Below are 25,929 nucleotides of genomic sequence, written 5' to 3'. Positions count from 1 at the left end.
TCCTTTCTTTGGGTGAAGCTGCTCAGTCCCTTACCCCTCTCCTCCTCTGCCCCTTGTGAAGCAATCTCCAAAACTCCCAGAACTAGAATTTCTCCAAGCCAGTTCCTACCTTTCCAAGAAGAATCTTACCATCTATCTCTCTCCAGGCACCTCCTGTTCTCTGAGCACTGAAGGGGAAATGGGTGTATGGGAAGCAAGCTGGCCATATGAGTTCTGCAGAGCTCTACCCTCTGCCAGGAGCCCCTAGGGAATGTTTGCCATGGCGTATTCAGATTCTCCCCTCTAGGCCCAGAGGAAGGGGCTTGATGCTTTTTAGGAGTATTCACACCACCCAAAGCCACTGGAGAGGGAGCATCAGTACTGAGGACAGTTGGATGACCAAGGCTTCTTGGGGGATTGGGGTCTGACTGGCTGTCAGATCTGAAATCTGAGCAGAACACTGGAGTGAGCCAAAGTTATGAGCAGTACTGAGCTTCAGTATGGCCAGAGGTGGGCCAAAGAGAACAAGGACTTAGTGCCACAGTGGAATGTGGGTCAGGGACAAGTGTGGAGGATAGAGACAAGGAACGCAGAGGGGTGGGGCTCCTGGGTGGCTCAGTTGGTTTAGCGTCTGACCCTTGATTTTGGCTCAGGTCATGATCTCAAGGTTTGTGGGATCGAGCCCCAAGTTGGGCTCTGCGCTGACAGTGCAGAGCCTGCTTGGGATTCTTTCTCTCCCCTCTCTCTGCCCCTCCCCTGCTCTCTCGCTCTCTCTCTTCCTCTCAAAATGAATAAAAATAAACTTAAAACAAAAAAAAATTTTTTTAACTTAAAAAAAAAAAAGAGCAGAGGGGTGTCACCTACCACAAGAATCTGGTGAGAAGAGCTAGTGGTCCAGGCCAGGGCAAGCTGGGTCTGAGAGGAGGGGACTGACTGGGGGAGGAGAAAGTAGGCAAAAGTCACACCTGAATTTCTGCCTCCTAGAGGAATCTTGGCCCTGGGAACAGTGCACCTCACTAAGTATGAGGTTAGGAGATGGCCCCTGGTACTGGGTGTGATATAGCCGAGTTTCATACTCATGCCAGGTGTCACCCCGACAGATACGGGTTGTTTTGTTCATTCATTTGGTAGGTCCACCCCCTTGGGCACAGGAAACAACTGAGGAATGTATGAGGGTTCCTATGAGGAATGGGGTCCAGGCTGCTGAGAGAAGAAATTGTGGCCTGCTACTCAGGACAGTGGCAAAAGAAAATAAGAAATATGCATCTGGGGGATAACTAGAGTTAGGGTGGACCTGCAGTAGTTGGCTGAGGGGTCTAGAGATACAGACTGGAGTCACACACACAGGGTTGAGGATGTGCAAAATTCTAATCACTGTTGAAATGTGGTATGAGTACCAGAGGTTCATAATACTATTCACCATTCTTGTGTATATGTTTGAAAATTTCCATAATAGAAGGTCACAAGAGATTAAAAAGAAAAAAGTGTAACTATGTATCTGCATGTGGTATGTGTGTACCCTGCCATGGATGTGGACTCAGTTCAGAGACCTCTGAGTGCCAGAGTGCAGACATGGGAGTCCACCACCATGGGCACCTATTGCACAAAGTGCAACCTCCCTGCGGTTGGGGACAGCACTTGTGCAGGGCAGGGGGAGAAGCATTTGCTCTGTGCAGACCCTCCATATTCATCTCAGTATCTTGCAGAGTGATTCCCCTTTCATGATCACAACCTGCCCAGGCCATTGGCGCTGTAGTGTCTATGTTACCAAGTATGTGAGACAGGGCAGCTGTGTGCCCGAACTTGTGACAGTATGTGTTGGTGTGTGAACACGGCTGTTCGTGTATGAATGCCAGGCACTGAGTGTGGATGTGGGGGGCACGACTTGTGGGTGTGGCGGGGCCCTGGTCCAGAGTCCAATGGTGTTAGACTCCTCACTCTCCTTCGAACGATTCCTGGCAGCTCTCCAGCGCCCCCTCCTCCCGTTCTGGCAGTGTGGAGGGGGAACACCTGTTGGGGGGCTGGGAGCGGCAGAGCCCCGGGGGGCCTCTCCCCCCGCGCCCCCGCCCGCCCTGCCCCTCTCCGGTCCCGCCCCCGCGGCCGCCGCCAGCAGAGCGGCGCGTGAGCGCACCGCGGCCAGAAGAGCGCACCGCTGCGGGAGCGCACGGCTGGGGACCCCGCGCAGGGAGCAGAGCCGAGGTAGGGGCTGCCCGAGAGGCGGGCAGAGCAGAGGGAACGCCGTGGAGACGCCGGGGGCACCGGGGCGCGCCAGGCTGGTGAGTGCGGCCGCGGGCCGTGGGGAGCCAGAGAGCGGGCGTCGAGACCCAGCGGTCCTCAGCCCGCCCGGTCCGGGGCTCTGCCCCCCGCCACCCTCTGTCCTCGCGGCCCCTCAGTCCTAGCCCTCTGCGTTCTCTGCCCCGTCTCTCCGTCTGTTTTTCCCTGCCTCAGTCTCTGTCTCCCTCTATTTGCTGTCTCGCCTTGTTTCTTTCTAATCTCTCTTCTCTCTTCAGTCTCTGTCTCCTGCTACGTCGGTCTTTCCCTCTCTCTCTCAACCACTGTCTCACTGTTTGTCTCTCTCCATCTCTGTCCCTGTCTCTCTCTCTGGACTACCCGTCACTCAGGTCTTGATATTTATCTCTTACTCCTCTCTCTGTCTCTTACCTTCCCTATCTACCCAATATCTCTATCAATCTCATCTCTCCCCACCTCTGTCTCTCTGTTCCTATCTCTGCCTGATTATCTCTGTCTGTCCCCACCTGTCTCTCATTGTCTCTCTGTCCCATCTCCATTTCTCTTTCCGTATCTCTCCTGTCATTGTCTCTCTTTCTGATCTCGCTTGCTCACTCTCTCTCTCTCTCTCCTCTCCTGTCCTCTCTGTTTCTTGGTCCTTGTCACCCTCTCTGATCTGCTCAGTCTTTACCTGTCTTCTGTCAGTATCCATTTCTGTTTCTTTGGGTCTGGTCTCTTGTCTCTCCTGCTGTTTCTACCTCTGTCTCTGTCAATGTCTGGGAAATCTATCTTTTTGCCTTTTTTCCTATGGCCCCCTGCACTTCCTTGAATCAGTAACCACCTCCTCTTGTGCTGGGGGTTGTGGGGGCAGCAGGGCCCAACACTCATAATTCCCACCCCCACAGGCGGCCCTTTCCTCGGGGCCCCGCCTGGTGCCAGCCCCCCCACCAGCGGGGGGACTGCGCCTGGAAGCTGTAATGGAGGCCCTGCAGAGGCAGCAGGCAGCCCGACTGGCCCAAGGGGTGGGGCCATTGGCCCCTCAACGCCCATTGCCACCACCACTACCTCCCTTGCCTGCCCCTCGGACCCTGCAGGCCCCTGAAGGGGCCTTGGGGGAGGTTGGGACTGAAGAAGAGGAGGATGCGGAAGAGGATGAGGAAGGGGAGGAAGCCGGGGCAGAGGAGGAGGCAGCCGAGGAGAGCCGTCCAGGGACCCGGGGCCCCAGCTCACCTTCAAGTCAACCCCCTGGACCTCATCCCCATGAATGGACCTACGAGGAACAGTTCAAGCAGGTAGGACCCCCTACATGTCTGGCCCCCTCCCCTTCCTCCTCTCTGGGCAAAAGCAAAGCCAGGTGATTCGTAGCCCATCCACCCCCACTGCCCTCTGCAGGATGGAAAAACAGAGACACGGAGACCTGGAGAGAGACAGTGGGAGGACTGTAAGATAGATAGTGACAGAGAAGCAGAAAGAGACCTCCAGAGACATGGAAAGAAGTGCATAGACACACACTGAAAGGTGTAGGAGACGCCCAGAAATGTGGAGGCATGACAGACTGGAGGCTTTTGGTGAGGCTAGAAGGGAAAGTGGGGGGGGGGTGGTGTAGGAGCTTCAAGAATTCTTTTCAGGGAATGGGATCTGGGGAATGGGGATTCCAGTGCCAGCACCATCTTACCCTACCTTCTCACACATCAAGTCACAAGGTCATATTCCAGCAACCAGTGGGGGTTTCCTGGGCTGCATATTTCTGTCTCTGGAAGCAGAATGGAGGTTGCCACTCCTTTCGCAAGCTGATACCCTCATCTCTTCCCTGTCACATTGCCCCCATCCAAATCCTCTCCCTGGCCTGAGTTCTATGGGTGACAGTTCCTAGCCTGTGATGGCCACACTATAGCCGCAGTGTGACTAAAGGGCTCCTGTACAGATGGGAGTGACAAGATCTTACTCTGAGAGCTTTAATTTGAGGTTCTTCCTCTCTGTGGAACCCATCTGGATGTTATTCTAAGGCACTACTTCAGGCTGTCACTATGAATGTATTATAAAGGGCTCTGACTCCAGGTGTGCTATTCTGGTGATGTTACTCTGAGGATGTTGGTCTTGGGGACTTTTCCCAAAAGTGTTAATTTGCGGCTAGTACTCTGTGGCATTAATGTAAAACTTGGAGTGTTACTCGGTGCTCTATTGCTCTAGTGACTGTTTCTTTTGGGTATAATTCTGGGGATTATTACTTGGGAGAGCATATGTATTATTTTGGGGGATCCATCTAAGACCTTGGGCTTAGTTCTTCTGGGGAGTATAGGTCTAAAGTGGATCTCTGGGTTTTGTTTTTTTGTCTGTTTTTATTTCTGAGAGTTCTTAGTGGGGAATGGAGTGTTACCTATTGGTATTACTCAGGGACTGTTATTCTGGGTAAATGACTGTTAGTTACTCCAGGGCTTGTTTCTGCTGGGTGGTATTTGGGAGGTGATGCTGGAGATGGGGTTCCAGGTGACTGGGATGACCTCTGGGTCTTTCAAGTTCTGACCCTGCAGGTCCTGGGCGGTGTAGGGCCATTACCTCTGTGGCAGCTTCTGTAGTGGGTAGGTGACTGCCCCTGGAAACAGACCAGAAGTGGGGCTGAGGGGCCCCAGGTGTCAATCCAAGAGATTCCGAGCATCTACTCTGCCTGAACAATGGGTTAGAGGCATCTCAGTCCCTCATCCCCAGCCATGGCACACAGAGATGTGAAAAGCAAGAAGCCCTTGCAAGAATAAACAAGCGTGAATGAGCAAGCACCTCAGAGACGTCTATCAGCTTCCTCAGTATAGAACACAGTCCCAGCCTGACTTCCTTCCTGGGGATCTTTGCATGCCCTGGAGGGCAGGCTAAGCCTCCTAAGCTACCTTTAGTCCACTATTCCCCAGAGGGATGGTTTGAGCTTCCCAGGGCACCCCTGGCCAGTGGATCTCCGGTCTCTGTGTGTGTTAGGAAAAAGTGCCCCTCCCTGCGCCCAGGGGGAGAGAGTCTAATGCCAGGGAGTCCACATTTCAGACCCTACTCACCCCTTTAGCTGAGAACCCTTATTCAGGATTTAACCTGAGTTGGGGTCCCAGGGGGAGGGGGGGAAGTCAGTGGAGCTGAAAAATGACCTCAGTCCTTCCCCAGCTGTACGAGCTTGATGCAGACCCCAAGAGGAAGGAATTTCTGGATGACCTGTTTAGCTTCATGCAGAAGAGGGGTGAGTGGGATGATGTAAGGGAAGGACCCCCACCTACCAGTTTTGAGGAAGGGAGACCCCAGGGTTTAGTCCCCAGGTTGGCTCCTCTCTGCAGAGGCCTGAGCTTGGCAACACCTAGCCTTTGGGCCCTCGATAGCGTCTTTAACCTCTGACCCTGCCCCCCTCCTCCACCCAGGGATTAATTAGTGGCCAGCCCACTGGCAGGTTAATGAGTGTGGGATCAATTGGGAGGGTGGGAGGGGAAATGGTGGGGGGCTGGCCTGGGGGGTTCCCAGGATTGGGGGGTTGGGAATGCCTTGTTCCTCTTTCAGTGGCCCTTCGTCCAGCCTTGTCTCTCCTCAGTTTCCCCTTGCTTCAGGCAGGGGACATCCAATATGCTCTACAGCAGAAAGGACTGGGATTAGACTGAAGGAAGGACTTCTAAAGGGTAGGCTGGGGGCCATGTGAGTTGGGGTTGTGGAGGAGGAGGAATTCCTTTCCAGGAATCTCAGAGATAGAAGAAAATGCAAGGGTCCAGGAGGAGATCAGGGTGGGCGGCAGTCCATCACTTAGGCTTCTCCCCAGATTCATGGGTCCGAAGACTGACTCATTATCTCTCTCTACAAAGCTAATTAACTCACTCGGAGCTTGGCCTGATAAGCCACTAATTAACTGGCTGCACTGCACCCCCCTCCCTTAGTGCAGCTGCTGGTCAAAGTCCCTCAGCTCCCACCACAGGCCCAGCACCCCTTTTGGGATCCTTTCTAACCAGGGACCCTCAGTGGGGTCCCAGGTCTTTTTGGTCCCCAGGGAGGCCCAGTCATTCTGGCCCCAGTGTCCCCTCCCTGACCCTCCCTGGGAGGTCTCCCTTCCACTGGGGAAAGTGGGGTAGAGTGGTCTGAGCAGATCCCAGCATTCCCTCCATCACCCTCAGGACGGGAGCTCTGCCTCCCTCTGGTCCTTGCCTCCCTCTGTTCCCTCTGCGGGAGGGGGAGGGTGCGGGGGGGGGGGGGGGCGGGGGGAAGGAGGTCCCGTGGGACCGATAATTTCCCCACATTAATCAGGCCGCAGCTAATTGTTCGGGTCCACAGGAGGCGGCGGAAGGGGACGGGATCGGTAAAGAATTAACTGGGGCCCATCGCTCAGAGCAGACAGGCCCCTTTGTCAGGACTGGCCGGCGGGGGCGGCGCGAGCTACGGAGTTGGCGAGCCGAGGCGGGGGCTGCTGCTTCTCCCATCCGCCACTTCTGCCATCCCCCAGTCTCTGGCAGCCACCCCGGGGCCGCTGCTTAGGGGAGTTCAGCTCTTCAGCACTGTCAGGAAGTCCTTACTACGGTCTACCCTAGGGGTTGGCAAACTAAAGCCGGCTGGCCAAATCTAGCCGCCTGAGAGATAAGCATGGTTTTTACATTTTTAAATAGTGAAAAAAATTAAAAGACGAATAAAATTTCAGAACGTGTGAAATTCGAATTTCAGAGGCTGTAAATAAAGTTTTTATTGGAACACAGCCGGGCCCATTCCTTTAAATATCCTCCATAGCTGCTTTCAAGCTACAATGGCAGAGTGGAGTAGTTCTGAAGGGGAGGTTTGGCCCTCAAAATCTGTAATATTTACTGTCTGGACCTTAACAGAAGAAGTTTGCCGACCCCTGATCTAGCTTCCTGTCCTTCCTGCTACAAGCCAGATCTTGGGAGCTCTGTGGGCTCCGCCTGGAATCCCCCTTATCCCTCCCTCCCTCTTCCCTTTTCTCTGAGATCCCTCCTGTACCCTGGCTTCCAGGCAACCGACTCCTTCAGTCCTTGAGGATGTCCGCAGACAGGTTCTTAGTCCTAGTATTCTGACTCTCTGCCTACCTCTCACCAGGGACGCCAGTGAACCGCGTGCCCATCATGGCGAAGCAGGTGCTGGACCTGTACGCGCTGTTTCGCCTGGTGACAGCCAAAGGCGGCCTGGTGGAAGTCATCAACCGCAAGGTGTGGCGGGAGGTCACGCGCGGCCTCAGCCTGCCCACCACCATCACGTCGGCAGCCTTCACTCTACGCACCCAGTGAGGCCAGGCGCGCGAGCGGAGGGGGCAAGGAGCGGGAAAGGGGTCGCAGGACGTGGAGGGCCCAGGGGCGGGCGTTTCATTGTGGGACTTGATCAGTGGGATCCAGCCTCCCATCTACCCCGCCTCGTCCGTCCGCCCCTAGGTACATGAAGTACCTGTACCCGTACGAGTGCGAGACGCGGGCGCTCAGCTCCCCAGGGGAGCTCCAGGCAGCCATCGACAGCAACCGGCGCGAGGGCCGTCGTCAGGCTTACACCGCCGCCCCGCTCTACGGCTTAGCTGGGCCTACACCTCGGGGTACTCCCGGCCAAGTCTCTGTTCCTGGCCCCGCCCCGCCCACGCCCAGCCCACGCCCTGCCCAGGGCTCCGCCTCCGGCCTGCCTGCTCACGCCTGCGCGCAGCTGAGCCCGAGCCCCATTAAGAAAGGTGTGAGGGGACAGGGTCTGAGATTTGGGTGTCTGTGAGACCTGGGGGTGCGCTGAGATACAGAGAACACTAAAATGTGGGGAGTCTGAAGTCTGAGAGGTTTGCTGCACGCGAAGGTTTAGGGGTCTTCAGGTTTGAGGGTCAGTGAAACCGTAGAAGGTCTGGGGTACGGGTTACTGCGGTGTGGGCCTGAAGCTCGGGAAAAGGTCCTTTATCTAGAGGAACTCCATTCCACATCTGTCCACCTAGGGCTCCTATTGGCATGTAGTTTTTGCCTCGTGTGGTCTGTATTATTTAATAACTGAGCGCAAGGAAAGGCCCTAATTGTCTTGGACCAACCTAGACATGTATATATTGGCCCTTTGGGCTCTCCAGCTTCAGAGCCTCAGGCTGAGACTCTGGATGGGAGGGAAAATTGAACTTGGTGCTTGAGCTTGGGTGACTTCCCTTCACCCCAGCCCTAGGGGGAGAACCAAATGCAGAGGCAGAGTTGGTTGGGCCATGGGAGTTGACTGACCTGTTCTTCCAGAGGAAAGCGGAATTCCAACCCCTCGACTGGCACTGCCTGTGGGCCTGGCTTTGGGACCTGCAAGGGAGAAGTTGGCACCAGAGGAGCCCCCAGAGAAGAGGGCTGTGCTGATGGGGCACATGGACCCACCTCGACCTGGAGCTCCCCCTAGTTTCCTGCCCCGTGGCAAGGTTCCCCTGAGGGGTGAGCAGGGGCTTGTTGCTGAGAGGGCTTCGGGCCTATACACTGAGGGAGGACAGACCTATTACCTAATAGGTGTTGGAGGTGGGACAGATAAATCCCTCAATAGACAACTGTGTGATTATAGGTGTGGGGCTGAAGTGGAATGGGGGCTGTCTGTAAGGATGGAGGGGGGAGCTTGAAAGTCTCAAGTCTGATTCTCCAAAATGTGACTCCCCTGTCCCTCCTGGACAGAAGAGCGGCTGGATGGGCCTCTCAATCTGGCAGGCAGTGGTATCAGCAGTATCAACATGGCCCTAGAGATCAACGGGGTGGTCTACACTGGTATGGGTACTGCAGGCTGTCTACACTGGCATGAGGTCAGGGGTATTTGCTCTGGCATGGGGATTTTAGATTTTCTCAGCTAGCATGAGGTTCAGGGATATCCAAACTTGCATGGGTAATGTGGGGTTCATGGGATTGCTACAATGGCATGGGTTAAAGGGTGTCTACAATGGCATGGGGTCTAAGGCATGACCTCTCTGGCATGGATACCATGGGATGTCTGCCTTGTCATGGACCTATGTATCAGTGTAAATATTTCTTGTTTACCTGTTTGAGGGTATCTATATTGCCATAGGAGTCTCTAACTGACCTAAGGAGCTTGTCCACATTGGTTTGTGGCAGGGATATGTGTGTGGTGTTGTAACAATCAGGACACTGACTTTTGTTTTCCTCTTCTGTTTCTGTGCCTACCTCCTCCTGCCTGTGTTTTCCCTCCACCACCTCCTCACCCCTTTATCAGGTGTCCTCTTTGCTCGCCGCCAGCCTGTGCCAGCTTCCCAGGGCCCAACCAACCCTGTACCCCCACTCCCTACAGGGCCACCTTCCAGCACTTCACCCTGAGAACTCCCACTCAGAATTAAGAATCCCAGCCCCAATGCTGAGTGGGGCCCCCCTCACCTTGATTCTTCTAGGGCACCCAGTCTAGGACCCAGCCCTGGGAGATGACACCCCCACCCCCACCCCCACCCATCCATGCCCTGTGGACTTGAAGCCAAAGAGTTTTCTTTTGATGTTACATCTACCTCATTGTAAAGGGAGAGCACCTCCTCCCTGGCCAACTCCAGCAGCATCTACCAAAGAGTTCTGCCCTCCCTAACCCCCATCATTTCCTCATGTGCCTCCTTGTGTCAGTGTCATCTCTAGGACCCCACCTCTTCAAATCAGACCTGCTTCTCCTCAGAAGCCAGGTGAAGGGTTAGGTTGGGGTGTTGTGAAGGAGATATCCCTCAGGTCACATCTGAATAATAAAGCTGCAGTCCCTCCCTCTCCAGTGCCTCTTCTTGTTTGGGTCTGGGGGTTGGGAGGAATTATGTGGTATACACAGGTTGTTTTGGGGCCAGGGGTTCTCAAGAGGGGAAGACCGAATAGCAAAGGGCCATGAAAGTAGTGGGGCTGGGTTTTATGATTCAGACTGCCTGGGTTCAAATCCTGATTCTGCTACTATGGTGCGGAGTGGCCTTGGGCAAGGCATTAGTCGCTTGAACCTTAGAAGACTCCTAAAGATCATGGTATCTCACGGAGTCTCCTACTGATCTATGGGAATAGACCAATCCTGAAATAATAGATGTATTTATATCGGCAACCTCGGGGAATAGGGTAGGAAACGTCTCTGGTACCCTTCAATTAGAAGAAGAAAAGTAAAAGTTTGGACAAGCAGGAACTGGAAACTAGGACAGAGCCTGATAGGTAGTCGTTGCCTAGGTAACCAGACAGCTTTTGACACCTTTCGCTGGCCCTGCCGGTCACTTCCGGCACCCGAGGGCTGAGTCGTAACGTCACTTCTCGTATTGAGGGATGCCCCCGCGCTCTGATTAGCCAGCCTTCTCTGTTTGGCCGGACGTCCCGCCCTCTGCCTGTTCCTCCGCTGAGGAGGGGGCGAGGTAGCTATGGCGGCTGTCAGCGACGTGCAGCGGCTACAGGCCCGTGTGGAGGAGCTGGAGCGCTGGGTGTACGGGTCTGGCGGGCCGCGCGGCTCGCGGAAGGTGAGTGATCTGGGATCCAGTGCTGCCTTTCTGGGGCAGAGCAAGAGCGGCCTACTGGCATGGTCCTCGGGATAGGTGCAACCGCTCCAGCCTCGTCGCACGCAGCCGGACCTTTGGAATAACAAAGGTTCGAAACCTTTCGGAGGTTATCGGACCCACGGGCTCCATTTCCATGGAGGACACTCAGCGTTATTAGGACCGATTGCGATGGGCTCATTGTAAACTGTGACTAAGACTGCCTCTGTCCTCTCGGGCTGGAGACCTAACACACTTGAAAATCTGACTAACGAGAGTTTCTGTAAGAGCTGAAGTCCACAATGGAAGGGCTGGCATAGAGCCCTGCGTAATCAATTGGTAAATATTGTGCAGAAAGAGGTCCCTGGGACACTGGAGGGCGCAGAGCAAAGGTGGATAAGGAAGGCTCCCGGAATGAGAGATGAGGTCTGAGAGAGCCAGAATTAGGAGGGAAGGGATTGGATACCGGGTGGGGTTTTTTTTGTTTGTTTTTTTGAGTTTATTTATTTAGAGGCGACGGGGGGGGGGGGGGGGGGGGGAGGCGGGCCAGAGAGAGAGAGAATGAGAGAATCCCAAGCAGGCTCCCTGCTGTAGGCGTGGGGGTGGGGGGTGGCTGGATTCCACCAACGGTCATATCATGACCTGAACCAAAACCAAGAGTCCCACACCTAACCCACCGAGCCACCAGGGGCCAGAATACCGGGTGTTTAGATATGGATGGAACACTCCTTCACACCAGTGACTGAATTTTGACAACGTGAACCTTAGTTCTCCTACCCCCTCCCCCCCCCCCCCCCCTTTTTAATATGGGAAGACCTTTTACTGAAGGTAAAAGAGTGTCAGGCATACCCTGGAGTTAGATGCATCAGAGATAATGATGTCTGTTTGTATACTTCTTGTGGAATTGTCACTAGCAGATTGTGCCCCATTTGAGAACTGATTTTTCAAAACATTCTCTCCCTTTGACATCCATGACAAAAATCCTCCTTGTTTTCCTTCTACCTCTGTGGCTGTTGCTGCTTAGTCCCATTTGCCTCCCCATATATTTGACCCTTGAATATTAGCATTCTTCACCCCATATTCTAAAACCTGGGTAAGATCATTCACTTTCATAGCCTCTCCCTCTATTTGATCCTTTAATATGGGAATTCCTTACCTTCTACCCCTAGAGCCTAGGTAGGTTCAGCCAGAGAGGTAGGAACCAGGTTATGCTAATGTCCTATAAACTCTAACATAGTTAATTACCTTCCCAATCAGACTTGAAACTTCCCAGAGACTACATGACTATCTTCCCCTTCACACTGAGGATTCCCAGAAGGTGGGGTTGCATCTCTTTTAAAACAAGAGAAAGGGGCGAACCTATTTTGCTGGGATAAAGAGATTTGGGAGATGAAGGAATGGGGGTTCTTTACCTCTTTCAAGCCTTGGTCAAGCAGCGAACCTTGGAATTAACTTTCAGTCCCCTTGCAGGTGGCTGATGGCCTGGTCAAGGTACAAGTGGCTTTGGGGAACATTGCCAGCAAGAGGGAGAGGGTGAAGATTCTCTACAAAAAGAGTAAGTGATTCCATAGGGTGCCTGCCTTCCCTCCTTCCCATGCCTATGCTTCCTGGGACCTGGCCCTTGCCTTCCAGCCCAGTAGGTCATTGGAGTCACTCTGTGGGGACAGAATGTGAAGATATTTCCCTGCTGAAGTGGTGTCATGGAGTGTGATTTCTACTTTGTGGTTAAACTCCAAGCCCATGACAGTGTCATAAATTATGGGATAAGGGCTCTACCTCAAAAGTCCTCTGGTGAAGGAGGGAGGAGAGGTATAGTATTTCCACAGGCAAGGTTCAGAGGCAGGAGGGAAATTAGGCACTGAGAGCCCAGGCTTGGCTCAGCCATGCCTTTTTGATTATGTCAGAGCCAGCAACCTAGAAATCAGAAAAGGCTCTCACTTGTCTTGGTGGCACTGAGGAGCAAGTGGCCTTCCACCTTTGGTGAAGATAGATCAGTGGGAATGCTGAGGGTTCCAGGATAGTGGAGGCAATTGTGTTCCCGGCTGTAAAGGCTGAGTTTGGCCAGGAGGTATTCACAGGGGAGAGACAGGGAGGTGGGGCCCAGTGGAGGCCTGCTGATAGATATTGTGGGTGTCATCTCCTCACTCAAGGCTCTCCCCAAAGTTGATCACTAATATCCTTCTAATATCCTTCATAAGACAGATTTCCCACACCCCACCCCTATGCCATTTTCTGTCTTGCTTCTTTTCTAGTTGAAGACTTGATCAAATATCTGGATCCTGAGTACATTGACCGCATTGCCATACCTGATGCCTCTAAGCTGCAGTTTATCTTAGCAGGTAGTGCTGGCCAATCTGTGCACATGCATCTGGGGATTATGGATTATGGGGGAAGTTGGGCATGGAGATGGCTTCCCTGCCAGTCCTCTCATGGATACAGCACTGGAAGCTGCAGTCTGAAATTCTGGCCTGGCTCTTGGCTGAGGCCTGAGGTCATCCTGTGGTCTTCTAGTGAGCATTGGGTATGGTATACTTCTGAGCCAGCTGAGGCCATGGTGCCAGCAACAGTGGGAACTACTTCAGTTTTCTAACAGTGGTCTGCCTCTAGGATCTTCCTTCAGAACCTTCTTCACTTCTGCTCACTACATAAAGGAGCTTCTAGGAAAGGGTGGGAGCAGAGAACATTGCATTTGGGAGAGGTGAGAATATTGGCACGGGTTTCAGCATTTTCCTTTCATGTGAGAAGGCACAGGTGTTTCAGAGTTCTAGGCAGGAACTATTCACCTGGCAATGTCTGCTGCTCAATTTAGTCAATCACTCCATGAGGTAGGGTTTGCTAAGTACCTGTGTTTGTTAATTCATTCAGAAGATGTTTAATGATCATTTTCTGTGATCCAGACCATCCTCAGTGTGAGGCATACAGTGGTGAACCAGAATGCCCCCGAACCATTGCCGCGGCTCAGGTGCCAAGTTCAGGAGATCTTTTCCTATACTAACTCTGGAGTCCAGCCTTTCCTTCCCTCCCTGGCCACTGTCTGCCTGGATTCACTGAGTTTGTTATAGCAGGCTAGAGGAAGAGGCCTTAGAGTTAAAACTTCAAGAAAGGTGGTATTTGGAGAAACCTAGAGGCTCCTTGGGTTCAAGGCGGGTCATACCAGAGGCATCTAGGAGAGGTGGGAGCAGAATGGGGGACTGTGCACCTAGAGAAGGGGGCAGTGAGCAGAGTAGCTGCCCTATGCTGCAGGACTCAGCCATCTACCCTGTCAGGTCCTCAGTCCCTTGCATGGAAGTAGCAGTGCCCAGGTTTGCCTCACTGCCACTATCTTGTCTGTTTATGTCTCAGAGGAGCAGTTTATCTTATCCCAGATTGCACTCCTGGAACAGGTGGAGGCTTTGGTGCCTATGCTGGACAGCGCTCACATCAAAGGTACCTCTTTAGGTCTGCAGCTCTACCACTCTGCTTGGGGAGGTGGGTGGATGGACAGGACTTCCTTGTGCTTCAGGTTCCCTGGGTTCAAGCTAAGTCTGCTCCTTGTCTTTACCTCAACCCTGGGGATACCTGTCATCTGCATTGGGATGAAAATTGCCAGAGCAGAGAATTCATTTTCAGAACCTCAGGCAGTTTGGACCTAAGGACACTAGTGTAAGTCCAGCAGCTCCCAACTCTGAGTATTCCTTTTACCTTCTTCCTCACCCCTCAGCATCTGTCCTTTAGGCTGCTATATAGCCCAGATTTTACTATAAGAGTTCCTGCCAGGTGTGTGAATGTGTATAAATTCTTCCTGCCGCACTGTTGAGAACAGTCCCTGGGCCTGAGTTTTGACAAATAGACAGTGACTTTAATTGAATCCAGATATCCATCTTGTCTGTCTCTGGAGGTATTTTTTCCTGTTCCCCCTCCCTACCCCCGATCAGCTATCTGCTGAGCATTTGACAACCTTAAGCTATAGGCTCAGCACGGTGGCCAGGGCTCTGGGTGTTGGATTCTAGGTGTCCAGCTTAGGAACCTTGCATTCATCCTCAGCCCACCTTCAGGCTCCCTCTTCTAGGCAGACCTGGACCCACTGGACTGAGAGCAAAGGAACAGATCCCATAACAGGCAAAGCTTTCTTTACCTCACCCTGCTTACAGCATTGGGGTGGGGGTATGGGGCAACTCTGGGGACCCCAAGGTTTATTTTCTCCTAGGGCCCTGTATCCCCACCCCAGCCCCCACCCTCGCCTTGGGTCCGAGAGTAAGACTAGGATGGGCAGGGAGCCACACCACCACCTTTAGCTGCAGTGGTCGATGAAGCCTGGCGTTTGCTTAGCTTCTCCACTCAATACTCTAATCCTGCTGAAGACCTAATAGACTATTGAACAGTCCCGGGGGAAGGCACAAGCATCATCGGGCAGTGTGTGTTGTGTTTTACAGCCGTTCCTGAGCATGCCACCCGCCTGCAGCGCTTGGCCCAGATCCACATCCAGCAGCAGGTATGGGAGAGGAGAGGACTGGAAGAGAAAGTAGATGTGGTGAGGCTCCTAGTCCCCACCGCTGCCACCTGGGCAAGCAGCCTCAGGCTACCCTGATGTCAGCTCCAGGGGAAACCTGAGGGTTTATCCTTTTATCTTCCTCAGCTTTAGAGAGGGGAAGGGACTTGCTTGGCCACATCGGGATCTTTTGACTCTCTGAATAGGACTATTCTGAGATACCAGAAGATTGATGATGGGAAGTACCCAAGAATTTCTGGGGATGGTGTGTCCTTGACTATGGGTGGAGGAGCTGTTTTTTGGTTTTTTGTTTTGTTTTGCTTTATTTTGTTTTGCCATTCCCAGGCCCCAAAGTTTAAAGAGGGTTCAAATATAGGGGGCAGGGGAGGAGGACACATATACTAGCAGGAGTGTTTCCTTAAATGTGTGGTTCACTCCCCTTAGGACTGCTGTTAGGGTACCCATCCCGGAGCCCCATTAGAAATTTCCTCCTTTTGACTCTGGGGTGAAACACTACTTTTTCTAGGCTTTATGGGCTGTGAAGGTCCCTGACGAGGCAGGAAAGTTAATGGGAAGTGGGGGCTTTATCCAACCCCTTTCTCTGCCATACGTTGTCCCCGTAGGACCAGTGTGTGGAGATCACTGAGGAGTCCAAGGCTCTCCTGGAGGAATACAACAAAACTGTATCCTTTCTGCTCAGCCAGGCCCCTGAGGAATGTTGTCCAAAGCCCTGTCCTTTTGTTCCATCTCCATCTCTGTCTCTTTCATCCCATCCCAATCAACCTGTTTCCCTCCTCCCCTACCCTTTGGCAAATGCAAAATCTCTCCGGTCCCTCACTCAGGCTCCTGTTCTCACCTTGACCTGCCACCAGACAATTCTTCTCTCCAAACAATTTGTGCAGTGGGATGAGCTACTTTGCCAGCTAGAGGCCGCCAAGCAAGTGAAGCCAGCAGAGGAGTGATGGTTGCTCCCCATCCCAGGGTGGGCCAGGACAGCCAGGTTCCAGGGCCCTGTGTTAACCTGCCTTTGTAATAGGGCAGAGGCAGGTCTATATTTATTGGATTCACAGCCTACTTGTCTGTATTCAGGGGCTCTGAGATCAGAGGTCTGGCTACTTGAGATTTGCTATTTGCACCCACTCCCCACATCAGTGTCCTATTCCAGTGACAATAAACTATAGAAATCACTGGAGCAGTGTGCCAACTTCCTGGTCTAGGATGGGAGTGGTGGTGAGGATGGGGGTGGTAGAAGGCAGAATTGTCAACCTTCCTAGTGGTTGGACCAGGAGGTATTCTCATCCTGATCTGGCTTTCTGGGAGATGTAGAGTTCTCAGGACAAATGCTCTCATTTGATTGATATGAGTGGAATATTTGTTTGTGTATCCATTTATCCCACATTTACCAAGTATCCTCTAAATGTCACGTGCCATGGTAGGTGAGGAGGACACAGGTAGGGTCCACTTGATCCCTGCTCTGCACAGACTAGCTGGGGAGACAGTCAAAGAAAAGAACAGTCCTACCAAATGGGCACAAAACAAAAAGGAATGGGGGAGGCAGTCCTGGAGGGTGATACGCAGGATGTTTGAGAGCAAGGGAGTAGCATGTGCAAAGCAGAGAGGAACCTTGAGGTTTCTCTCATGGGAGTTTACTTGGTGCTATTAAGCGGGAACAGGAGCCCAGAAGAGGTTTGGTTGCAGGGCTTTGGGCTCTGGGGTGGGGTTGGGGGCGGGGGGGGGGGGGTTGTTGCCGGGTGGAGAGGGAGGGAACCTGAGGATAAAGAGTGGAGAAGAGTGGTGCTTCACTCCAAGTGTTTGCTGCCCCCTTGTGGTCTCAGGGAGTGCTGTGGTCCCAGATCCCTTTTTAACAGTCCGCTGGCCACCCAACGGTTTCACTAGCGTCTCAAATTCAGCATGTCGAAAAGAAGTCTGAAACTGGGAGTCATCCTAGACTCCTTCCTTCTCAGTTCAGTCACCAACTCTTCACCAAACCTACGTCTCCCAGCTTAATCTACTTTTCTGTATTCCCACTGCCATTTCTGTTAATTCTCACAAATCATTTAACAACTATTTGAGCGCCTATTATACACTAGGCAACATACGAGTCTCAGTGGACACGCCTCCGGGACCCCGCGGCCGTTGGTCGAGGCTCAGTTCCCTAACCCCCACCCCCTCTGGCGGCAGCACAAATTGGTTTGCTCACAAATTGGTTTGCCCCCTGATGAAAACCCTCCGTGGCTTGCCATGCCCACAGAATGAAGTCCAATGTCAGAACTCGGTGACCAAGGGACTCCCCTGCGCAGCAGCAGTCACTTCGAACGGAACCCCTTGCCTCTGTCCAAAGTAAAACCCAATGCTTCGCCTTTGTTCTTGCTGTGCGCCCAGCTGGTAACGCCCGCGGAACCATCTTCTCAGGGCCATATCCTTCCCAACTTTGGGACACGAGTCTCTGATGGTGGCTCCTCTCCGCAGGGCTCTCTCTCCACCCCAGTAGGGATGCCCTTGCTCCAGGATGTAACATCGGAGACTGTCTACATGTTCATGGTCTCGGGATGTTCTGGCTCAGCCGACTCCTAGAAGTCCCCGCGAAACTCAGCTTTCCCGCTGAGGCACCGCTAGGCACGGCCCCTTAGGTCCCGCCCCTACACGGCGTGCGCGGCCCCGCGGCTTCGGCGCGCTCCCGGCTTGGGCGCCATCTTGGCTCCTGATCGAATTTGAGGCGTGCGCGGCCAGGGCGGTGAGAGCGAGAACGCAGTGGGGTGGGGGGACCCTGGAAGTAGAGGGAAGAGAGGGGAGGCTGGTCCTTGGTCTCTGCGGCTTGCTGAGCTCTGGAGTCCGCCCGTGGCGGTGGAGACGGCCAGGTTGTGGACTCCACTCTATGAGTAGCCCAGGCAGCCCTCCGCGTCAAGCCTCTGCTGCCGTTTCTGAGGGATCTGGGCTGAGGGCATTGACACTGGGAATCTCAAGGTGAGGGGTGCATGGCCCTATCCTAAGGATCCCGGAGTGGGAGAGGAGTTCAGTTCTGTTTGAGGAGCATCTGGACGAGTTCTTGGCTCTTTCCAGGGAGCTTGGAGTATAGGAGCCTCTGCGAGCGGAGTGAGGGGGCCTTGTCCCGGTCTTGGAGAGCTGTAGGTGAGGAGCGCTTAGTCTGGTTTTCGAAAGTCTAGGGCAAGTGTGTAACCGGGGCCCAGGAGTGCAAGAGCACCTGGCTTTGGGATCCCAAACAGACCAGGTTCTGCCACTCCTGGCTGACAAAATCCGAAGGCAGAGAGCCAAGTGGTGGTGAAACAATAAAGTAATTTATTTCAGTGAGGCCAACACCGGAAGACAGCGGACTAGGCTCAAAGACGGTCTTCAAAGTGCTGAAAATACTTCTAGGTTTATATAAGGAGAATGTGAGACAAAGGTCGGTCCGTAGGTGCAAGAAGCAGTAATGGGCAGATTGATCATTGTCTTGGGGCCAGTCAAGGGGGTCTTGCTGGCATTAGGGCAGCCGTTATTGCTTGAGGGGTATTTTTGGTTCCCATCAAGGGATGCTTTGCCTGCAGGATGTTTTCCCTGAGTTAAAAGATAAGCTGGAGGGGCACCTGGATGGTCTGTAGAACATGCAATTCTTGATCTTTGGGGTTGTGAGTTTGAGCCCCACATTGGGTGTAGAGCTTACTTAAAAATAAAAAAAATGTGGGGAGGAAAATATAAACTGGAAAGAACTTTTTTTTTTTTTAATTTTTTTTAGTGTTTATTTACTTTTGAGAGAGGCGGAGACAGAGTGCAAGCGGGGGAGGGGCAGAGAGAGAGAGAGAGAGACAGACACACACACACACACAGAATCCGAAACAGGCTCCAGGCTCTGAGCTGTCAGCACAGAGCCCAATGTGGGGCTCGAACCCACGAACCATGAGATCATGACCTGAGCTGAAGTCAGTGCTTAACCAACTGAGCCACCCAGGTGCCCCTGGAAAGAACTTTATTAATTAGAAAGTATAGATTGAGGTAAAAATGGAGGTTCTTGAAGTCCTTGTTTAAGGCTCATGCCCTGTCCCAAGGAGCTCAAGATGAGAGAGGCTCATTCCCAGTCCTATGGCTCTTGGGATGAGGGGGCTTGGCCCTATCCTAAAGACCCCAGTGTTTGATGAATTTGGTCCTGTCTCAGGGACTCCAGGGTGGAGGGAGGGTTATGGCCCTGTCCAGAGGAATGGGGTATGTGGGATACAGCCCCTTCCCAGGGTAAAGTAGGCATGGCACCTTTTCTTAGAAGCCGGGGGTGAGGGGATATGGTCCTATTCCTGGGAAGTCTGGGATGAATAGGACCATATCCTGGAGAGCTGGGGTTGTGGGGTGTCCTGGGGCACATTGCCCAGCATTCATCTGACACTTCCCTGCAGTGGGCCGTGAAATTCAGACACAACAGCAAGTGGGATGGAGCACTACCGGAAAGCTGGCTCTGTGGAACTCCCAGCACCTTCTCCGATGCCCCAGCTACCTCCTGATACCCTGGAGATGCGGGTCCGAGATGGCAGCAAAATCCGCAACCTGCTGGGGCTGGCACTGGGTCGATTGGAGGGTGGTAGTGCACGGCATGTGGTGTTCTCAGGTTCTGGCAGGGCTGCAGGAAAGGCGGTCAGCTGTGCTGAGATTGTCAAGCGGCGGGTACCAGGCCTCCATCAGCTTACCAAATTGCGCTTCCTGCAGACCGAGGACAGCTGGGTGCCAGTCTCACCTGACACAGGCCTAGATCCCCTCACGGTGCGCCGCCATGTACCTGCAGTGTGGGTACTGCTCAGCCGGGACCCCCTGGACCCTAATGAATGTGGCTACCAGCCTCCAGGAGCACCCCCTGGCTTGGGCCCCACATCAAGCTCCAGCTGTGGCCCACGACCCCGAAGAAGGGTTCGAGACACTTGGTCCTGAAGATCTGCTGAGCAAGCTGTTCCCCAGGCATGAATGTCTATGATGGCTTTGCCTTCTCTGAGAAATCTCTGTAACTGTTCAACATCCCCAACAAGACTTGAATCTACAGAAAGGAGGCTCCCTGTCCTGCTTCCCCTTCTCTCTGGTGTGTGAAAAGGGACTGCTACAGTGACAGGTGTGCAGTCTTAGGTGGCTTCTGGGTTGCTTAAGAAGGGCTTACTCAGCCTTCTCCCTACTGTGCTTCTGTCCTTTCTTCTGACAAATCCAGGGAGTGGTTAGGAAATAAAGGTTCTGCCTAATTGTCTGATGAGCCTCTGCTTGACCTGTGTAGAAGTGGGATTAAGGGAGGGGGAGTCCCTGCACCCCCCTGCCCCTGGTTTAGGGACATTTTTCTTTCTCTGCAGCATTTATTATAGTATAGTGGTTAAGGTCATGGTCTCAGGTAACAGACTGTCTGAATTTGAGTCTGGCTCTGCCATTTGCTAGTAAGTTACTGCTTTGTGACCTTGGGCAAGTTACTGCTCTGAGCCTTAGTATTCCCATCCATAAAACAGGATATATATAGTGCTTACCTCATAGGGTTGTTAATGAGGATTTTTTTTTTAATGTTTATTTATTTTGAGAGAGCAAGTGGGGAAGGGGCAGAGAGGGGGAGAAAGAATCCCAAGCAGGCTCCATGCAGTCAGCTCAGAGCCCATTGCAGGTCTGAACCCCATGACCCTGGGATCATGACCTGAGCTGAAATCAAGAGTCATGCTCAACTGACTTAGCCACCCAGGCGTCCCAAAGATTTTTTAAAATTTATTTATTTATTTAGAGAGAGAGAGCGAGCACACAAGCAGGGGAGGGGCAGGGAGAGAGAATCCCAAGCAGGCTCCATACTGTCATCGCAGATCCTGATGCAGGGCTCGATCTCACATACTGTGAGATCATGACCTGAGCCAAAACCAAGAGTCAGACACTTAACTAACAGACCCACCCAGAGGATTGAGCTCCCTCAATCAGGACAGAGCGCCCCTATGAGGGTTAGATGTAGAAATATGCACATATGACTCTTAGATACCACCTGGGTATATAGTACTATATAAATGTTAATTGCTATCATTATTAATGACTCCATTTACAAACATGTATTTTCCTATCTTAAAAACATAGCTCATGGGGCATCTGGCTGGTGCAGCTGGAAGAGCATATGGCTCTTGATCTCAGGGTTGTGAGTTTGAGCCCCATGTGTGTAGAGATTACTTAAATAAATAAACTAAAAAAAACAAAAACAAAAAAAACCCAGTTCAGTCTCATATCTCCCTTCCAGGCCTCATCCTTTCTTTTTTACCCCTAGCTACTCCTTTTCTGTCTCAACTTGGCCTTAGACTCTCAGACTTACATTGGTAAGGTCAGGGGCATGAGGAGAGAGGTAAAGATTGCAATGGTAGCCAGGGGTCTGCAGGGATCAGAGCAGGATTGTGGGCAGTGGTAGACTCAGTGAAGAGTTGAATCAGTTGGGTCTCCCACTGGATTTTGATGTCTTCCCCAATATTTCCAGTGACTGAGTGTCCAGTCACTAGGAAAGCATAAACTTGGGGCTGTTCTGGGTTCACACTGTGGCAGGATGAGCCCATCAATTTGAGAGTGTTGAACTGATGTTTGGCTGAGTTTAGGCAGGAGGGGATGGATTGTTGGGAGAAATCCAACAATTGGAGGCCTCAATAAGGGCTTAGGGCAGGGATGAGGGGACCAGAAGGCCAGAAGGCTATGGTCAAAACTTGAACACTATGTTCTGTGCTTTTCAAGGTAGGTTGACCAGAGTGATGTGAAAGACCTTGAGGGAAGGGCAGGTGATGCAGATTCAGGGGATATTAGAGACAGGAACCCTCTGAACTGTTGCCCAGTCAGGCCTCTCAAATACAGAGGGTCAAGGAGCATCAAATGCACCCCTAGAGGCTGTGGCAGGGATTCTGGTGTCTTGCTACCAGCAACTCCTGACTTCTCCCCATTCTCTTTGTGGCTAACTCAGGTTTTTGCTCCCTCCCAGCTTCTGTGTATTGCTTTTTCTCTAAGTATCTCCACTTGTGTGTTTTCTACCATAAAGAGCTGTCTGAGCGTCATTGTTCCCCAGAGCTTTGGGGCTAGGCCACTTGCAGACTGTTGATGTGTGTCTCAGCATCCCATCCTGATCCAGCCTGCTGTGGCCAGGGTGGAATAATCACATGGAATAAGCATGCTGACCTGTGCTCAGGGGATGATTCAGTAAGGTGGCATTACAAGCTCTGGGGGTCCTAGGAAGGGTTCCCATTTGGGCAATTCATTAAGGCACCACCTAGTAACTCCAGGATGATGGCAGGGCTTGTGTGAAAGAAACTGAGGAGGGGGTCAAAATCTCTTGGAAGGAACAGGATCTATAGCTCAGAGAATCAGGAAATAGGCCACAGGGAGAATTTTAGGAAGGGAACCCGAGAGAAGATAGTCCTTTAGAGTCAGAAAGCTTGACCCAATTTAGGAGGGAGCATAAGAGTTGTATATAATTGCTGATTCAGTGTCTTCCCATTCAATAGCTCCTCCTTAATTCACTCCAGTATGGCTTCTATCTCCATAATTTGTTAGAAAAGGTTATGCCTTGGCATGAAAGGTAAGGAAGTGGAGACAGCTCTTTCAAGAAGTGGCATTGTGAATGGGAGGAGAGAGGTGATAAATAGTTGTAGAGGAATGTGGATGCAGAGTTTTCTATTTTAATGAGTTAGAGATTTGAACATATTTGTAGGTTAATGGAAGAAGCTAATAGCAAAAGAGATTGAAGAGGCAAGAGACTCTGGATAACTCATAGAATGAGACTCTGCAAGGGGTAAAAGGGAATGGGATCCAGAAGCATGGAGGTATGGGCCTTCCAAAGGGAAGAGGAGAGATGATTCCCTGTAAATTCCCAGGGAAGAAGTTGAAGATGGGTGTGCATACGAGTGGGTGTGGAGGCAAAGGTGGGACATGAGGAAGTTCAGAAGGTTCCTATTGATGTGGGAATCCAGCTCTGCTGCTGAGAGTGGAATGAGGAGGCTGGTGGGAAGGAAGTATGGGATCGTTGTTGCAGGAGAGATAATTCATCCTCACAGGAGGATGACCAGGCAGGGCTAAAAGCCCAGGTAAGGCTGGTGACCATGAACTTGTAGTGTTATCAGTCAGGGTGTGTGAGCTTCAGAAGCATCCAGAGGACAGGTGAGGACTCAGGAATCACTGTTGCATCCTTCCAGACTAAGGTTAAGACAGGCAGAAACGATAGAAGAATAGTGAGGAGACTAGCAAGATGTAGTGAAGAATCAAGGAATCCAAAGTGGGTCAGGAGAGAAGTAAAGATAGGGGTAGGGGTCACTGTCCTGGACATCCCCATGAAAATGTCTGGGGTGGGATGGGATGAAATGGAGTAGTTGAGTGAACTAGGACAGGGCATTGTCACTACGCATTTCTAGGGCTGTTGTACCAAAGTATCACAGATTGAGTGGCTCAGAACAACAGAAATTTACTGTCTCACGGTGTTGGGAGACTAGAAGTCTGAAGTCAAGGTGTCAGCAGGGCCATTTCCCTTTCTGAAACTTGTAGGAGAATCCTTCCTTGACTTGTCCTAATTTCTAGTTTGCTGTCAGTCTTTGGCTTTCTTGGCTTTTAGATGTATCACTCCCGTCATTCATCTTCACATTTCCTTCCCTTATGTCTGTTTCTATGTCCAATTTTCTTTTTATAAGGACACCAGTCAGGGCACCTGGGTGGCTCAGTCAGTTAAGTGACTCTTGGTTTTGGCTCAGGTCATGATCTCACACCCCACATCAGGCCCTGGGCTAACTGAGCCTGCCTGGGATTCTCTTCCTCTCTCTGCTTCCCCCTCCGCACGTGTGCACAAGTGCCCTCTCTCAAAATAAAACTCAAATAAATAAATAAGGACACCAGTCATATTGGATTAGGGCCCACCCTAATAACCTCATTTTAACTTGATTACATCTGTAAAGATCTCATTTACAAACAAAGTCACCTTTTGGGGTACTAGGGGTTAGAACTTAAACATATCTTTTATGGAAAGAGATAATTCAATAGTAGTTAAAGGATGAGATGGAGGAGTTGTGGATTTGAGAGTTTTGGTTATGGGCCTGGGAGTGGATAGCTGAGTGGCCTGGAGAGAGAGTCACTGAAGACAAGGTTGAGGAATTAAGAGGCTAGGGAGGGTGGTGATGTGTGTGTTGGGGGCAGGAGGGGGGCTTCAAGGTGGGCAATGGGGTCATCCAGGATGGAATGTGCTGAGCATTCTCACTGCTTGCCTTAGAGGTGGTGTGTATAGTGAGTTTGTTCCCCTTGAAATGGGGACTTAAGACCACAGTATGACTGGAGGGGTTATATACCTGCCACATGCAAGCAGGCACCAAATCCTGCCAATTTTACTTCCTAGGTGTCTCCATTCCCACAGCTTCTGTTGTTTTGTGCCTCTCAGCATCTTGTAACATTCTCCTTACTGGTTTCCCTGCTTCACTCCCTTCTGAGCTCTCCTCCAAACCAAGCCACTAACTTTTCCCTTTGTTTAGAATGCTCTTCTGACAGATACCTGCATGGCCATCTCCCTTCCTCCTTTTTTTTTTTTAATTGTTTTTTTTTTTTCAACGTTTATTTATTTTTGGGACAGAGAGAGACAGAGCATGAACGGGGGAGGGGCAGAGAGAGGAGACACAGAATCGGAAGCAGGCTCCAGGCTCCGAGCCATCAGCCCAGAGCCCTACGCGGGGCTCGAACTCACGGACCGCGAGATCGTGACCTGGCTGAAGTCGGACGCTTAACCGACTGCGCCACCTAGGCGCCCCTCCCTTCCTCCTTTTAAGCCATCACTCAAATGTCACCTCAGCAAAGGCCTATTGTGACCAATCCATTTAAGACTGCAGCCAAGCACTTTTTTTCCCCTTCTAAATATAATTTACTTCTTTAAAATAGTGTTTTGTTTATTGTCTGTCTCCTCCTGATGAGAATGTAAGCTTGGAAAGGGTAGGAATCTTTTTTTTTTTTTTTTTTGGTTCAAAAAAAAAAGTGATTTTATTAAAGCGTGGGGACAGAACCCATAGGCAGAAAGAACTGAGGAATCTTTGTTTTGTTGACTAATGTAACCTAAGGATCTTGAACACTTATTGGCATATAGTAGGTGTTTGATGAATTGATGACTGGTTAATATAAGAACGAATGGCTATTGAGCCTCCAAGTGTGTGGCCATACCCAGATCCTGTCATTCTCCCTCAGCCTTCCCATGTCCAGATTAGAGGACAAAATCCAAATTAATTCGTTGGATGGTCTTAAAGGACCTCCTTGCTTGGTCACTGCCATGGCTTAGTCTATCTTTGGCCTAATCCCTTTGGACCTGGGCTCTGGGCATACTAACATCTTACTCTGCTGACATGCATGAGATTTTCTGCCTCTGAACCTTTGCTCTTGCCATTTGTCTGCTTGCCACCCATCAAGAGTGTTCAAAGGACACTAGTAATAAGCTCTGAGCGCTTGCTCCTGAGGACCTATCTCTCCACTCCCAAACCCCTCTCAATTTGGGATAAGGCCTGATTCTGTAAGGTACCTCCAGTTACCACTTTGGTCCTTGCACTAGGAAGGTGGTGTATGGTTGCACTTCTGAATATGGGCACAAGGTGGCAGCATTTACAAAGGGCTAGCCCATCCTCTTGCAGGGTTTGTACAGAGGTTGCCAGGAGATTCAAGACCAAGGTACTAGTCTAGGCTTGAAATTTGGCCTCACTGGGCTCAGAGATCTCTCATTTGTTCCACAAACAGCTAGTGATCACCCATAATGTGACAAATATAGTCACTGGCTTCAGAACCTCTAGCCCCAGCTATAGCCACGTATATAGGGATTTTCACTATTGGTGTAAGTACAGAGATTAGGGATGTTCATTAGACT

General features: G+C 51.6%; 3 protein-coding genes across 20 annotated transcripts; all 3 read left to right on the top strand.

The window, feature by feature from the left end:
• Positions 1–747: 747 nt before the first annotated feature.
• Positions 748–9,899, top strand: ARID3C (AT-rich interaction domain 3C). 3 transcript variants are annotated; one of them, XR_006588650.1, is made up of 7 exons: positions 748–2,255; positions 3,114–3,500; positions 5,353–5,425; positions 7,267–7,450; positions 7,596–7,879; positions 8,409–8,912; positions 9,373–9,483. XR_006588650.1 is itself a non-coding variant. In XM_023242406.2 (7 exons), exons 1-7 carry the CDS (start codon positions 1,899–1,901, stop codon positions 9,471–9,473), a joined length of 1,569 nt encoding a protein of 522 aa, XP_023098174.1. In that variant the 5' UTR covers positions 753–1,898; the 3' UTR covers positions 9,474–9,899. The 3 variants fall into 3 exon arrangements, 2 of the variants coding, with proteins under 2 accessions (XP_044898806.1, XP_023098174.1); XM_023242406.2 differs by having other exon boundaries at positions 753–2,255; positions 8,409–8,591; positions 9,373–9,899; XM_045042871.1 differs by having other exon boundaries at positions 8,409–9,899.
• Positions 9,900–10,447: 548 nt separating this feature from the next.
• Positions 10,448–16,285, top strand: DCTN3 (dynactin subunit 3). 12 transcript variants are annotated; one of them, XM_019816118.3, is made up of 8 exons: positions 10,460–10,615; positions 12,101–12,185; positions 12,883–12,969; positions 13,973–14,056; positions 14,220–14,272; positions 15,043–15,101; positions 15,722–15,781; positions 15,971–16,285. In XM_019816118.3, exons 1-8 carry the CDS (start codon positions 10,520–10,522, stop codon positions 16,023–16,025), a joined length of 579 nt encoding a protein of 192 aa, XP_019671677.1. In that variant the 5' UTR covers positions 10,460–10,519; the 3' UTR covers positions 16,026–16,285. The 12 variants fall into 12 exon arrangements, with proteins under 12 accessions (XP_019671674.1, XP_019671675.1, XP_044898809.1 ...); XM_011288575.4 differs by having other exon boundaries at positions 13,973–14,068; XM_045042874.1 differs by lacking the exon at positions 15,971–16,285 and having other exon boundaries at positions 10,452–10,615; positions 13,973–14,068; positions 15,246–15,774.
• A 585-nt stretch (positions 16,286–16,870) lies between these two features.
• On the top strand, positions 16,871–20,310 carry RPP25L (ribonuclease P/MRP subunit p25 like). 5 transcript variants are annotated; one of them, XM_011288578.3, is made up of 3 exons: positions 16,871–17,832; positions 18,159–18,227; positions 19,481–20,310. In XM_011288578.3, the coding sequence occupies exon 3, from the start codon at positions 19,515–19,517 to the stop codon at positions 20,004–20,006; it is 492 nt and encodes a 163-aa protein (XP_011286880.1). In that variant the 5' UTR covers positions 16,871–17,832; positions 18,159–18,227; positions 19,481–19,514; the 3' UTR covers positions 20,007–20,310. The 5 variants fall into 5 exon arrangements, with proteins under 5 accessions (XP_011286880.1, XP_003995624.1, XP_006939294.1 ...); XM_006939232.5 differs by lacking the exon at positions 16,871–17,832 and adding an exon at positions 17,839–18,062; XM_003995575.5 differs by lacking the exon at positions 18,159–18,227 and having other exon boundaries at positions 16,872–17,832.
• The last annotated feature ends 5,619 nt before the right edge of the window (positions 20,311–25,929 follow it).

The sequence above is a fragment of the Felis catus genome, chromosome D4, assembly GCF_018350175.1.
Source record: "Felis catus isolate Fca126 chromosome D4, F.catus_Fca126_mat1.0, whole genome shotgun sequence".
NCBI lineage: Eukaryota > Metazoa > Chordata > Mammalia > Carnivora > Felidae > Felis > Felis catus.
Note: the sequence above shows the minus strand (reverse complement) of the source record. Positions and strands in the feature narration are given on the sequence as shown.